Below are 14907 nucleotides of genomic sequence, written 5' to 3' on the forward strand. Positions count from 1 at the left end.
TATATTTACTTCAATTGGACATGAAATTCTGTATTACACATGTTGAACATGAAATGGGTAGTAAAGCTGTGTTCCAGTTATTGCACAATTTTTGTAAATCCTATAAACTTCATTTCACTTCTCAAATATCACTGTGTTCATCTGCTATATTATTATATATTTAACTGAAATTGCTGATCCAAACAACCAATGATTTATTAACAGATATAATGTGTGTATAATGCCAGTATTATTAAAAATGTATTATTAAAATGTTTAAAAATAGTCGCAACAGCAGCATACCAGCATCTTAAATGTTGTGTGTTCATTGCACCATGATAGACATAATTTCTGCCCTGTTGCTCCTATTTATTTATTATTTTAAAGGCCATGTAAGAGTTTGAGAATAGCTTAAACTAAGATCACAGCCTGTTGATGCAACCTTTAAATTATTTTCATTATTTTCCTTCTGCTACTTTGATATAGAATTACATGTCAGTGATTAGCTTAAATACACATTAACCAAGAGATTAATTAATACCAAGATCTCCAGTTGAAACATCATTTCAAGCAAAGGGTTACTTTGTTCACAGTGAGTTTTTGCCATGTTTTTGTTTGTGAAGCAAAAAGATTATTCTTAAAAATATTGAAATATTAGTATTAAAAATATGTAGTTCAGTTATTTCAATGAAATTGAAACTGTTAAATCTATCACTATTGTGTGTGCCTATTTTTAAACCATGAGATGAAATCTGTCCATAAATACTAGAGTTTAAAACAGCAGTGACTGATATATTACTGGTATATTTCTGATGAAATTTGTTGTATTAGATTTTGTCCCATAGTTCAGAGTATGATATTTATGTGACATTTGAATCTGCAAGGTGTATTCCTTTTGATTTCTTCATAAACCTGAAAATCTAGCATTCTTTTTTCCCTTCTTGCCACCCGCCACAGAAGCATAGGGCAGATTTGCTCTTCCCAGGCTTACATAACTCTTCTCAGAACGATTATGTAACCACAGAAAGCTGTAAGTAGGCCAGGCCTAAGTGGCCTATTTTTGCATGAATGACCAATGAAGAGATGCTGTGGGAGCAGCAGAGAGCAGAATTGTTTTTTTATGATTAAGCCTAAATTCCCAAAAACAAAGGCTGATTTAATTTGCTGTAAAACGCTACAATAAAAATAAGAATAAATTAAAAATGAATAAATATAGGAAACGCTGCAGTAAAATCCTGAAACAAGAATAGAATTGAGTTTGTACTTTTTGCTGCTGTTGTCCTGTTTTCCTAAGAAATTTTTTTTTTTTTATAATATTAGCACAAAGGGGCCAGTATTCGTGGAACAGTTATGTTTGAATGTTATTTATAAATAGTCATTTTTGTTATGATTTAATTAATATTCATGTTATTCAATTGGATATTGTGAAACTTTTTTCTGTAATTCATGACCGTAATTAAAGAGCTTTGACACGTATCAGTATACGTCATCATTAGATATTATAATATCAGACAGGGACGGAGATTCTTTTTTTTTTTTTTTTTTTTTTTTTTTTTTTAGACCTTTGGGTAATCAGTAGTACGCTTCTGTCGGTGCCTTTTTGGTATTTTATTTTCTTTTTTGAATTTCGATACCCAGCCCTTGTCATGATGTCTGGTTTTTGTTTGAAAGATTTTTGTTCCAGAAATTATTGTGATAATTAACTATTTTGTACCACCAATTATAATAATACAGCTCTGGAAAAGAATTAATAGACCACTTCAGTTTCTAAATCAGTTTCTCTAATTTTGCTATTTATATGTTTATGTTTAAGTAAAATGAACATTGTTGTTTTATTCTATAAACTACAGACAACATTTCTCCCAAATTCCAAAATAAAAATATTGTCATTTAGAGCATTTATTTGCAGAAAATTAGAACATTTTAAGAGTTCAGAAATCAATGTTTGGTGTAATAACCCTGGTTTTTAATCACATTTTTCATGCATCTTGGCATCACGTTCTCCTCCACCAGTCTTACACACTGCCCTTGGATAACTTTATGCCTTCACTCCTGGTGCAAAAATTCAAGCAGTTCAGTTTGGTTTGATGGCTTGTGATCATCCATCTTCCTCTTGATTATATTCCAGAGGTTTTCAACTTGGTAAAATCAAAGAAACTCATCATTTTAAAGTGCTCTCTTATTTTTTTCCAGAGCTGTATATTAAAATATCTTATAGTTTAACCCTGGTTTAATCTCTCCTCTTTTATTCTCTTTTTAATCTCTTTTAATACTTAATCTAACTTTTGCTTGTCAAACAGGTTGACTTCAGATATGAGTCAGATCTCGTATCATATCAGTCTAAGGAGGATGTTGCAGATTGCACGGAGGATGGCAGGGCACCAGCACAAACGAGTGGAAAAACTCCCTGCCAAAGTAAATCTAAAGCCAACTGTGTTGGTCGAGACACCGGCCTTCCTATCTCAACAGCTAATTCAGGTATGAGAGTTGCAACACATGAAGTGGAGAGTGAAACAGACTCTCTTGTTTCTTTTTGTAGACTTTAATAAGACAGAGGCTTCATTCACATGGTGAAAGCAGGTGAAAGTTGCACAAATCCGATCTTCTTGTCAAATTCAATGTTTACGTTAGGCTTTTTTAATGTGATCTGTATCAGACATTTGTCTGAACAGTTTGTGTGTCTGTACTGATCCACAAACACAGTAAATGTGTGCTTCACAGGAAGTTTTGGTATCGTCCTTGCTAGAATCACAGGAGCTATTCAGGGTTTGGGCTCGAAGTAAAAAGCACATTATACGGACACTGCTTAGCTGTGCAATCTTGTTTTTTAAACCTAATATTATTTGCTTTTTTAACTTGCTTTGACTCTGCAGCCATGTCCTTTGAACTATTCAATCATTTCAGTACAAACACAAAGCAGTTGCATCTAGGGCTGTGAGATATTGTCCAGAATACAAAAATAATCTTCTGAGATGTTCTTTTGCAGATTATACTGTTAATGTAAAGGTCTACAGTCATGATCATCTCATTTAAATAGTTATAATTAAAAACAACATTTCAGTTTTAATGTACCGTATTTTTCACACTATAAGGCACACTGTCAATAAACATCTAGTTTCTGGTCTATTTTCATTTTCACCAGATTATAAGGGGCCTATGTGACACTAGTAAGGAACAGGGTGCCGCCATATTTTCCTTCTAAATCAGCCGGTCTCTCCACTGGGTGGCAAGACCTGTAAAGCTAAGCTAACTAAACAAATTTAAATTCTTAAAAAAAATCAAACAAGTGCTGGATGTTAATCTACACAGATTTCTCTACTGAAAACTGTTTTTTTGGGTGAGTAAAGCGCTGGTAAACCAGGCCGATATTTGCTAGCGTCCCATGTTCGCCCCATGTAGCTTGTTTTAACGTGGTAAACATGTAGACTACAGTCCGATAAAACTCACCTCTAAACGGGGAAAGAACAAACACTTAGCGCAGCTAATGCTAATGCTGCTTCAGCAGTGCTAGCCGGGATTAGCCGCAGGCTGATAACACTCGCCTCTGAATGGCGAAAGAGCTAGCGCTTAGCGCGGTTAGCGACTAATCCTAATACTGTTGGAAAAACTAAACTGAAAAACTCCTGTATAACTCTGTACTTTAGCAGAGTGGCTTTATTGCTCCTTAATACCTGACTGGTAAAATGTATGCATGAGGCACACAGGATTATAAGGCGCACTGACTATTTTTGGGAAAATTAAAAGGCTTTAAGTGTGCCTTATATTGAAATAAATAATAAATAAGTATTTATTTCTTATTATGAATATTATCTTACAATTATTATTTCGTATCTGTAGAAAATGTTTTTTTGTTCTGACTTTGATGTTCTCTTTTTAAAGGTGGTCTCAGTGCTTTCCAGAGCATCTGTAACAACTCTGGGACTGATGAGGATGTTGTATATGTCTTGTCAGATGATGAAACTAAGGAGTCCAACATCAACACGTCGCCACAAGAAGATACGCTACAGAGAAACCCTACAGATCCAGAGTGTGCAGTGACTGAAACAAACCCTGATCTTCACTGTGATCTGCAGGAGGAATTTTCGGAATACCTCGGAAGTACTGAGGAAATGTTCTACCTACCGAAATGGAATGACTGCCCAAAGCCACACCCTGTGAAAAAACATGCAGAAAGCTTGAACATAATTCTCTCCAATGTCAGGAACTTCCTCTCCAAATCGCCGGAAAAGCACTTTGACCTTGAACCTGCTTTCTTTAATGAGTTAAAAAATATTAGCAGTCATATAAGGGAAGAAGCTGATCAGTTCCAGGTCAGTTTCAGTCTTGAGCGAGATCAGAACTCAGTGGCTGAGGACTCTGATAACTCTGACATCACAAACATCCTTCATGAATCACCTGATACTCCAGATATTCATCTTCCTTGTGAACGGTTGCCTGACAACAGGCTTTCCACAGGCCCAGTCAATACTTCCAAAAGCCCTAGCTGGGATGTGTTATTTGATGATGGTCTGGATGACAGAGAGGCAGATAAGAAGGCTGATGAACTACCACTGCAGTCGAACATGCATCTGCAGTTTACCAGTTTAGATGAGAGTGTTGACCTTTTTGGGGATGATGAGGCTTTCCTGCAAGTATCATTATCAGAAACTAAACCTCCAAACAAAACCTCAGTGACCCCTGAAAAGGATATTCAACCAAAGGAACAGACAACACCTGGTGTAGAGCATATATCAGATGCCTCATCCCGATCCAATTCTCTGCAGTTTGGAAAGGAAGCAGCATCTCCGCCGGATTCTGAGGCTTTAGCCTGTTCTCAGGGCAATTTTTCAGTCAATTTCGACCTTGGATTTTCTTTCGACTCAGACGAGGAACCTGCAGAACAGACTCCTGCCATTAACACAAGAACAGTAGCTGAAAAAGAGCAGACATTTAGCTCACCTACTCCAAATCCATCCAAGCACCGCTATACTGCTGGACATGTTTCAACTCCCAGAGTGTTCTCAAAGAACAGAAAGACAATCTCATCTCTCATGGAAAACACCAACATGTCTCCCATAACCACAGACAGAAATAGTTTCGCACTGAAAACAAATGCCTCCATTTTGAGTTCTGCATTTGTCTCTCCAGAACCAAAAAACATAGACATTTCAAACAAAACCTTCAGTCCTCAAATACAATTTACAGGCAACAGATCATCTCGACAGTCTCCTTTTCAGTTTAGGAAGACTGCTCATCAGTCTGCTTGTTCAGGTAATTTTAAACAGATTTATAAAAAAACACAATGTATGGAAAAAATAACCCCATATAGAATTATGTCCTACCTTCAAGAACTAAAGTGACTTTGTTTTTTGTTTTGTTTTTTCACTTTCAATTAGAAATAGATTGAATATTTGAACCCTGAAATTATTTAGCCAAAAAAGAACTTTAGATTAAAAAAATAAAAAGGGCAATAAAAAAGTAGAAAAAAAACCATACACAGAACAAAAGCAAATTTATTTAAGTAAAACTGCAATGTTTCCTCAAACGCTGGAATTGTTTTAGCATGTGCCAATCACCTACTTACACTCATAACTCATAACCTGTTTTTACATTAGCTATAGCTCTTCATTATCTCTCTGTACTGTTGCTTTGGTTCTGTTAAATGTTTGTACTGAGCGGGTTGACCAGAGGGGGATGGGGTCCTCTGACTGAGTCTTGGTTGCTCCTAAGGTTTCTTCCTCTTAATGTAAGGGAGTTTTTCCTTGCCCCCATCACATTACCCCTGTTGGCATCATCGAAGTGCATTGTCACTCATAAGAGACTTGGATCAGTTTCTCTGTAAAGCTGCTTTTTGGCAACATCTGTTAAAATCACTGTATAAAAATAACTATATAAAGAAAATTGTATTTAATTTAATGCTACATACAATGCAGGAAGTAAAAGAGAAAGCCAGATAAAGTAATTTTATATGCTCTACTTTTAGAGGTATACATAAATGCATCGAAATAAAGCATTCTGTTTCACTTAGGTTAGCATAGGAATACTACCACTTTGAAAACACCTAGCTAAGTAAGCTTACTCAGCTTCAGCTTTTGTTTGCAATTGTTTACCAAAAACTGCTTTCTCTGTGTAAATTTCTCTGTAGACAGCACTGAGTAGCACTGCTGGGGTATATTCGTAGATAGAATAGCACTACCAAGGTACATTTATGGCTAAAGTTGCATAGCTGAGGTAAATGTGTTGTGCCCTTGTAGTTTCTCTGCAGTGATTCTGAAAGTGGTAGGTGTCCAATAAATCTTTAAATTGTAGTTTTGTCGTGCAAGTCAGATATACATTAGGCTATCAAATATATTTGATGGTTCTGCGAAAAAAAAAAATTGAAACCATTAATGAAAACCTGCGGAAAATCCTGTTATAATATTAGTTATTTACTGTAAATGATTATATTAATAAAATCAATAAAAGGGGGTGGATACTTATTTCATGTGTATATAAGACATTTAAACGGCAATTTTCATTAATGATAATGGTCAAGTTGCATCTTGGTACTCTATACCTGGTGTTAAGTCTGTCTGTCTGTCTGTCTGTCTGTCTGTCTGTCTGTCTGTCTGTCTGTTTGTCTGTCATCAAGGTCAGCTGAACAGTGACAGTGAGGAGGAAGTAATTGTAAAGAAAAAAGGAGGACCGGTCAAGATCAATCCTCTGGCCTCTCCAGAGGTAAGTGCTGCTTAATCCTAGTACCATATTGAAGAGACTTTTACACTGATTTCCTCTGTTTTCACTAATTAGAAAGTTAAAATTAGAGTGCACCTTTCATGTCATTCTTGGGAAGAGTCCCTCTGGATCGGCAAAGTAGGGTATGAAGTCATCACACTTTTCAGACTGTAATAAGAAAAGAAATACTACACTACTGTTATCTGTGTCTTTGGTGGTGATTAGTAGTAGTAGTAGTTTTAAATTATATCAGTGTTTGTGTTTAGTTAACATGACATTTTATATGTTTTGTAAGTCAGTTCTTACCTGTGGAAAGTGATATCTGTAAAGGATTGTCTATTATACAGGTCCCACTAAGAACAATCTGAATTTCTATGGTCCTGTAGGATTGCTGAGCTAAAGATTTAGTTTTGTAACGGGGATAATCAAAGGTGCAAAACATGTCTTAAAAGCTTAGTAACAGGTATAACTGCGTATGTTCTGTCTAGTTTTGCAGTCCTTTGGTCCACTGTTTTTAAGATCATTTTGTAAATTAGGTTTTACCTTATTTTTTTAGGTTCTAGTTTTACCATGTAGATGGAGTAGAAACAAACAGCTAAGCTGAGTTTAAGCTTTTTTTTCTTGTCATGTATTTTAATATATTAGCATTGTGTTTATTCTGAGACATCTATTATTTCTTACCTTTTTTCTTATATTTTGCGTTTTTAATTTTTTTTATATATATGTAGTTTTAATTATGAACAAGTAAACAATACAGTTTTAATGTAAGCAAGGTAATAATGTAAAACAGAGACTGATATCCTATATTTGACATTACAATCTCTACATTCTGCAAAGAAACTAGTTTACCACTTTGGGTTCGCTGATACAGCAAAGTACATTTCAATAATGTTCATTGTTGCATGATTGCAAAACAACTGTGTTGTTTATATTTGTTTGTTGAAGAACTCTGTTTGTGGTAATACTATTTAAAAACTAAATCTTCTTACAGGCAAAAATCATCTGCTCTGATGTGGAGTCTCCCATTCAAATATGTAGAAAGCGTGTCCCTCAACTAAATAAGGTACAAAAAATTATTCTAATCTAGTCTGATCTATTAAACCACCTGTGTCCAGTGGCCCTATGAACATGCTCAGGAAACAAAAGACTATATTTCTCTCTTCCAGAAGGCAAAGCACAAAGCAGGGAGGCAGTTCCTGGATGAGGAGGCAGAGCTCTCAGAAGATGGGGACACTGTCTCATCAGATGAATGTGATGGAGAAGAGCTAGACCAGTCTTTGCAAGGTTTTGTAGTGGATACCACCCAGTTGTCTCAAGGCCTTAATGGTAAGAAAATGTTCTTGGTGAACCTTGAAATGTCAGTTTAGACTGCTGAAATGCAAACATTGATAAATATACCTGAAGACAATACATTTTTATTTATAGTATAGACAACAAGAGCTCCAGGCCAACATGGTTCCACCGTCCTGGCGACAGTAAAATGGCTTAATTGATGCTTTCAGGGCTGTCAATCTGTGTGCTGAAAAATGTATTAGGAGAATTGCTTGCTGGTTGAAATATGACAAGGAGCTAAGCTTTCCTAATGCTTAGCACAGAGTCTGTTACAAATAAAGTCCCTCCTTTTAGCATAGAGCCAATCAGCTTGCTGGTAGAGCTGCAAGAGGAGGAGGGGCATATGGTCAAGAAAGAAAGTCCAAACAACTCATGATGTTTTGGCTGTAGTAAAGTACACAAATAAATACAAAAGTAATGTTAAAATATATATATATATGGCTGCCAGAAATTTGGGATGGTTGTTAAAAAAAAAAAAAAGTTAGTCTGGAGCATCTGATAGACAAAGAGCGTGTGTCTGGTCATCAGAGGGAAAGCACATCCCTCTTAACAATGGAAAACAAGGTGGAGTTTTATAGTAGCAACACTAGTAGATTTGATTATATTATAATACAGTATAATTCCAGTATCGATATGAACAGTGGATCACATAAAGATTCCTAGACAGCTCTCCTGTCTGTTGGTAGTAACAGCCACTTTATTTTTTGGAATAATGTAAAGCTCTAAGTCAGGTTTTATCAAAGTATGTAATGTACCCAGTTTTAATGCCACTTATAATTGAGCCTGGCAGCCTATAAAACTAGTTAAAAGTCACATTTAATCCATTTTGATTTACACTGTTTAGCTAATAACATAAAATATATAAATGAATTTGGCAGTTGTTTTGGATGGGACATTGACCAGAAATTATACATTATGCGTAATACAAAAACTTGTAATATTGTTCTTATTTTCAGATTCTGAGATGCAGGGATTTTATCTGAAGTCTGTGAGGAGCCCTGCAGTCACAAACAAATATAGAATGGTACATAAGCCTCTACATAATATGGACATCTTCTCACAGGTAAGTAAACTGAATAATTGGAAATGTACTGTATGTCATTTCAACTTAATAAACAACAACTAACTATAGGCCACCTGTCAAAGGTTCAAACCCCCGCTCATGCAGCTTTGCCATGAAGCTTCCGGCACTCAGAGGGAGCAAAATTGGCCCTGCTCCCTCCGGGTGGGTAGATGGCGCTCTGTCCCCACATCACTAAAGGGGGATGTTTGCAGCACAGGCCATCTGTGAGCTGATGTATCAAAACCGAGTCACTGCGCTGTCCTACTCGTCAATTCTACACCAGCAGCATCTCGAAAAGAAGAGGTGGCTGACTTCACATGTATCGGAGGAAGCATGTGTTAGTCTTCACCCTCCTGGTGTGTTGAGGCATTACTGATGATAGGGGGAGTCACAAAGAATGGGTTGGGTAATTGGCTGTGCATAATTAGGGAGAAAATGGGAAAAGTTTAAAAATAAAATTATATAAAAAAAACTATAGGCCACCTGAAGATATAAAATTAATAGAGTATAATAGCCTCAACATTTTAGAACCAGAAGGAAGAAGTTGAGGTGTAGGGGGGAAAAATACAGCCACCTATAAGTAATAAAAGCAAACTGTCTGATGCTGCTCATGATAAATGTATTGTCTTAGTAAGAGTAAGAATTGTATCGTATTTTTAAATTGTTTTTTTTTATGTATAAATACAAGAAATAAAGTTTTTGATATTAAGGCTTATGCTAATAAACCTAAAGTGCTTCATTATTTCAATAAAATGTTCAAATCATACAGTGCCCTCCATAATGTTCGGGAAAAAGAGATATTTTCCTTTGATCTTCTTCTTTTACAACTTTTACAATTTTACAAATAGTGTGAAAAATACAGTAATGATAATAACAATAATAGCAGCAGCTAGATAGTTGAAAGTTAGAGTTCATGCAAACATCAATAAGGCTGGTAATGAAGGATGGGTCACTAGACAGAGGCAAAATTTTCATGTGAAGCAAAAAATCTCTGCTTTCTCTGTTTTGTGCACAGATCCCTGAGCAGGACGAGACGTACGCAGAGGACAGCTTTGTGGTCAGTGGCAGTGAAGTGGAAGAAGTTGGTAATTCTGATGAGGAGGAAGAGGAAGATGTAGTATTGATCGGACAAGAAGACTCCTACGTCGATGGGAGGAGAATGTACGCCACGAGGCGCAGAGTTCAGCTCCGACAGACGAGGACTGAAGTTAAAAACCACAACACTGAGAAGCCCCAGAAAACCAAGCGCTCTAGAATTGTCAGAGTGGTGGATTCTAGTGACGATGAAGAGGAGAGTACAACTACAAAGATGAAGAGGCTGTGCACTTTAGAGGCCCCTGTTTCAGAAAAAACAGCTAAACAGGAGTCTAAAACATCTCCAGGTGTAGAGGGATGCACAAAGCAGACCACGCAACACAAAGATGAGAGGACTCAACAGAAGTTCAGGAATAAAGCACTGCTGTCTGAAAAACTGGACTTTCGGGAACCTCTCTCTACATCTTTAGCTAAAAATCAGGTAAGGTTGTAGTGTAGCTCCTGCTATGTTAAAAATATCAGTAATTTATTGATTAAAAGCAGCAAGGAGCTTCTAGAAAAAACTGTTGTTAAGACCATAAATAGCTTTTACCCCTTAACTTTGCTGTACCTCCCCAAAGGAGCTGATTCATTTTCACATTTAGTCCAATTTTTCAGATAAAAAAAAATGCATGTTAATGTTGTCTTTCACACTGAGTCAGTTTCTGCATTTATGGATGCTTTAAAATCAGGCAAACATATCAGAGCAGCAAAGCGCCAATTACCATGGCTGTGGGTCAAACTGATGTTCATGAAGAGGCAGAGGAACATAAAAGAAAAGTACAAAAGGAGATAACACTTTGATCAACAAGCAATAAAAATAAAAAAATACAATAAAAGAGCAAAGGTTAAAGAAATTATATTCTAAAGCGGATCTCTGAAGTTGCCCTGTGCGATAGGGCACTTTAAGGTAGAAGAATTATTGCCAAGAAGCATTGTTACAACAGATCATAAAGAAATCATATAGAAATGATCTACCAAATACACATTTCCTTACTTTTTTGTGCTGTGAATATACAATACTGAGCCAAAATACGGATTTCTTGATCTGATTTTAGGACTTAATGCCGATCTAAGAAATTGTAGTATGCTTCTTTTTTTTTTTTAATGACTACATGAATAATCAGATAACTGTTGTAATTAGATTTTTAAGAGCATATAAAGCAAGTAATTTCATTTGACCTAAAGAATAACAAATATTAAGTGTTTTTTTTTTTTTTTTTTTTTTTTAAAGTGTACCCAAATATCCTTTCTAATTTAAATTCTTGTCTTCAGTCCTCTGTGGCCACAGGTTCTAAAGCTTTCGGTTCCTCCAGCGTCCAAGCTTCTTCACGAACCCGTTTGAGTATCCTCGTCGACAGCCGCTGCATCGTCAGTGGTGCAGATGTGGTGTCTGCTCTTCGCTTTAAGCATGGGGTAGTGGTGGAGGTCTGCTCTTTGATGACCTGTGATTTTATTGTGAGCAAGCGCATGGCTGTGGAGTGGCAGAGCGAGTCTGAGGTAGCGAGTCCTCAAAGCCGAAAGCGGCTGCAGCAGCGAATCCAGAGCCTGCAGGCTTTATTTGAAAGGGTATGCTTTATCGTGGAGAAAGACCGTACTAAAACTGGTAAGCTAAACCATTTTTTAAGTCTTTTTTTTTTTAACTCTTGCTACCCTACAGAAAAATTTGGTGGTGGTTCCATCATGCTGTGGGGCTGTGTGATCAGTGCAGGTACTGGAAATCTTGTTAAAGTTGAGGGTCGCATGGATTCCAGTCAATATTAGCAGATTCTTCAGAACAATGTTTAAGAATCAGTGAGAAAGTTAAAGTTAAAGCGCCGGGGCTGGATACTTCAACAAGACAACGACCCTAAACATTAAACACTGCTCAAAATCTACTAAAGCACTAAAGCATTCATGCAGAGGAACAAGTACAACATTTTGGAATGATCATCTCAGTTCCCAGACCTGAATATTATAAATCTGTGGTGTGATTTAAAGTGAGCTGTTCATGATCAGAAACCATCAAACCAGACTGAACTAGAGATGTTTTGTAAAGAAGAATGATCCAAAATACCTTCAACCAGACTTTCATTGGAAGCTTAAGGAAACATTTAGAGGCTGTTATTTCTGTAAATGGAGGATCTACTAAATATTGAAAAAAAATCATTTCACAACCAGGTATTTATAAAGGAAAATCATGCAAATTATTAGGGATGCCCGATTTTTTTTTCATACCACTGTATATAGAATATGCAAAGAAGTACATTTGTCTGTTTATATTCTTACTATGTCCTTACATTCTTGTTGTAAAGATCAGATTCATTATTAGATCAACATCAGATTCATTATCAGCTTGTTATCAAAATCTTCATCTAAATTTAAGTTATTAAGCTATATCCTTAAGCTATAATAAAAAATCGGCATGATTTTTGTTGCAGTTTAGGGATATAGCTTAATAACAGACCATTACAGACTGCCTAAATTAGACTATTAAGCAAGACCTTGTGGTCATTGTGGACAGGAAGCTGGTGCAAAAAAACACCAGAATAACATGCAAACATTTATTGGGCTACTGCAATTATTTGTACCCTATTTAGAATAAAAGCATTGCAGCATTTCATTAGAATTTTTTTAAATAAAAACAAAGGTTAAAATATGAATTATTTGTTTTCTTTTTTGGAATTTTTTGTCTACTACTTCAAATAATACTGTGATAGTGATGTTTCTTATATTAAAATCAGGGTCATTGCCTGTAGCTTTTGGTGGTCGCCATTTTGCTTGAGAAAAAAATCTGCTCAGGATCAGAACTTAAAAACTGGAAGATCCTGCTCAACCACACCCTCATATTCTTAACTAAATCTTCTATTACTTCTGATACATGCAATAATTTGCTAAATAGCTAACATTTAGATTACACATTATTGCCACATTACAGTGGCAGATTTACAATGTCATGGTAACATTTTCTTACTTGTGGGTTTTACCATCTATGTGGCAATAAGAGTTTAATTGTATGGTAGTGCAGAACTGTTAGGATGGTGCTTCACTGTAAAGATAAATAATGAAACAAAACTTTAATACAAAAGAAGCCCAAAATAAAAGGACTGTTCTTAAACCTGTTAAAGCACAATGTAGCATGCACTGACTGCAAACAAATGTAGACAGACAAGCAGCAAAATATTTCATATTTAAAAAGTGTTACATGTTGTGTGGGCTTATTAATTAATTCAAGTTCTTCAGAATACTTTTACTATGAAGTCTTCTTTTTGTCTTTTATTCATTTACTCATTCATGCCTCTTTGTTCACTCTCAGGAGAACCACTGCGTTTCTTCCAGCGCACCTCTTACTATGACAGCACTGTAGCTGGGCTGGTGAGGGCAGGGATCCGGCTGCTGGTCAGCCAGGGTCCAGAAGACACCGCTGCTCTACTGGCAGAATTGGCCCAAGCAGAGCTCAGAAAAGAGCAGGCCATCTCTGTGCCCTTGGAGGTCAAAGGTCCTCAACAGCAAGCTCTGAAGTTTTACCTCACACTGCCCTGTGTCACATACGTTAATGCCCTCTACATGTGTCATGGCTTTAGCTCCGTCAGTCATCTGGTGAACAGGTACTGCAAGTCAGATTCTACACATGAACAAATTTACATTTAAAGATTAATTTGAACAGTACTAAGAGATGGAGCCTGTAAAACTAAACAATACAACTGTAGGAAATACTTTTAAACATTAGTTTGTAAAAAGTAATGAATAACTAATTCTAAAAAAAAAATAATAATACCTTTCTTTTGAGTAATAAGTTAGGACAGCCCATGCTCTTACAGCTGTTATTTCCTCTTAAAGCCAAAATTATAGTTTCCTTTAATCATGTTCCAGTTTCTGACCGACTGGGTGAGAGTTTTTCCCACTTCTCTATGCAGAATTCTTTCAGCTGTGTAATGTTTGAGGGGTTTCACCCTATGACCCAACTACTTAGCCCTACCCCTCTGTTTTGCACGACTATGGGTGGGGTGTTATGATTCTTGTATGGCTGGAGGGGTAGATGACCCTTCAAACTAAGATTTTTTAGAGGAACACTTAAAACAGGGCTATGAGATTCACTGGCAAGATTGTGGCAAGAGCGACCAAAGAAATCTATATTATATGCTGCAGTGTAAGCGAGGTCGGGTAGACAGGGTGTCTGTCTGTCAGAGTTGTGGGAAATGAAACCTGAAACATGTTTGTCTTCTTTTCCAGTTCTGTGGATGCACTGCAGGCGGGTGCATGCCTAAGCCACAGTAAAGCTGCGGAGATTTACCACTGTCTGCACTACCCATGTGACCCCACACTAATGAAAATCAACACGCCAACGAAAAACCTCTAATGTAACATAATGCACATTTCAGACACACGAAAGTGTGTTTGTCTCTTCTGTGTAAGCTACCTCAGTCTGTGTTATGTCTGTTTGTATGAATGTAAAATAATGAATATTTTGTTAGCTGTGTCATGTAAAGAGTTTTGTTTTGTGTAAGGTAGGTTTGTGCAGGTAACATGAGCAATAAAAATATTTCTAATCGTGTTTTGATCTTTTGTGTGGGCTTTTTGGCTGTCCTTTTTTTTTTTTTTTTTTTTCCTAAGAATTTTGCACTATAATCCTGTAATTTTATATATATATATATATATATATATATATATATATATATATATATATATATATATATATAAAATCAAAAAATAGTCAGTGTGCCTTATAATCTGGTGCGCCTTATTTATGAATTTTACCATTTAGGTATTAAGGAACAGTAAAGCCA

At 36.2% G+C, this 14907-nt stretch overlaps 1 protein-coding gene across 1 annotated transcript in view; it reads left to right on the top strand.

The window, feature by feature from the left end:
- The window catches only part of fancm (FA complementation group M), a 42075-nt gene extending 27400 nt beyond the window's left edge, over positions 1 to 14675 (top strand). Inside the window, exons 15-24 of the mRNA XM_049463789.1 lie at positions 2280 to 2457; positions 3859 to 5229; positions 6590 to 6675; positions 7664 to 7735; positions 7839 to 7998; positions 8961 to 9067; positions 10083 to 10583; positions 11417 to 11747; positions 13437 to 13728; positions 14354 to 14675. Of these exons, the coding sequence (XP_049319746.1) occupies positions 2280 to 2457; positions 3859 to 5229; positions 6590 to 6675; positions 7664 to 7735; positions 7839 to 7998; positions 8961 to 9067; positions 10083 to 10583; positions 11417 to 11747; positions 13437 to 13728; positions 14354 to 14480 (3225 nt within the window). The 3' untranslated portion in view covers positions 14481 to 14675. The remainder of the gene's footprint in view (positions 1 to 2279; positions 2458 to 3858; positions 5230 to 6589; positions 6676 to 7663; positions 7736 to 7838; positions 7999 to 8960; positions 9068 to 10082; positions 10584 to 11416; positions 11748 to 13436; positions 13729 to 14353) is intronic.
- The last annotated feature ends 232 nt before the right edge of the window (positions 14676 to 14907 follow it).

The sequence above is a fragment of the Astyanax mexicanus genome, chromosome 14 (genome assembly GCF_023375975.1).
Source record: "Astyanax mexicanus isolate ESR-SI-001 chromosome 14, AstMex3_surface, whole genome shotgun sequence".
NCBI lineage: Eukaryota > Metazoa > Chordata > Actinopteri > Characiformes > Acestrorhamphidae > Astyanax > Astyanax mexicanus.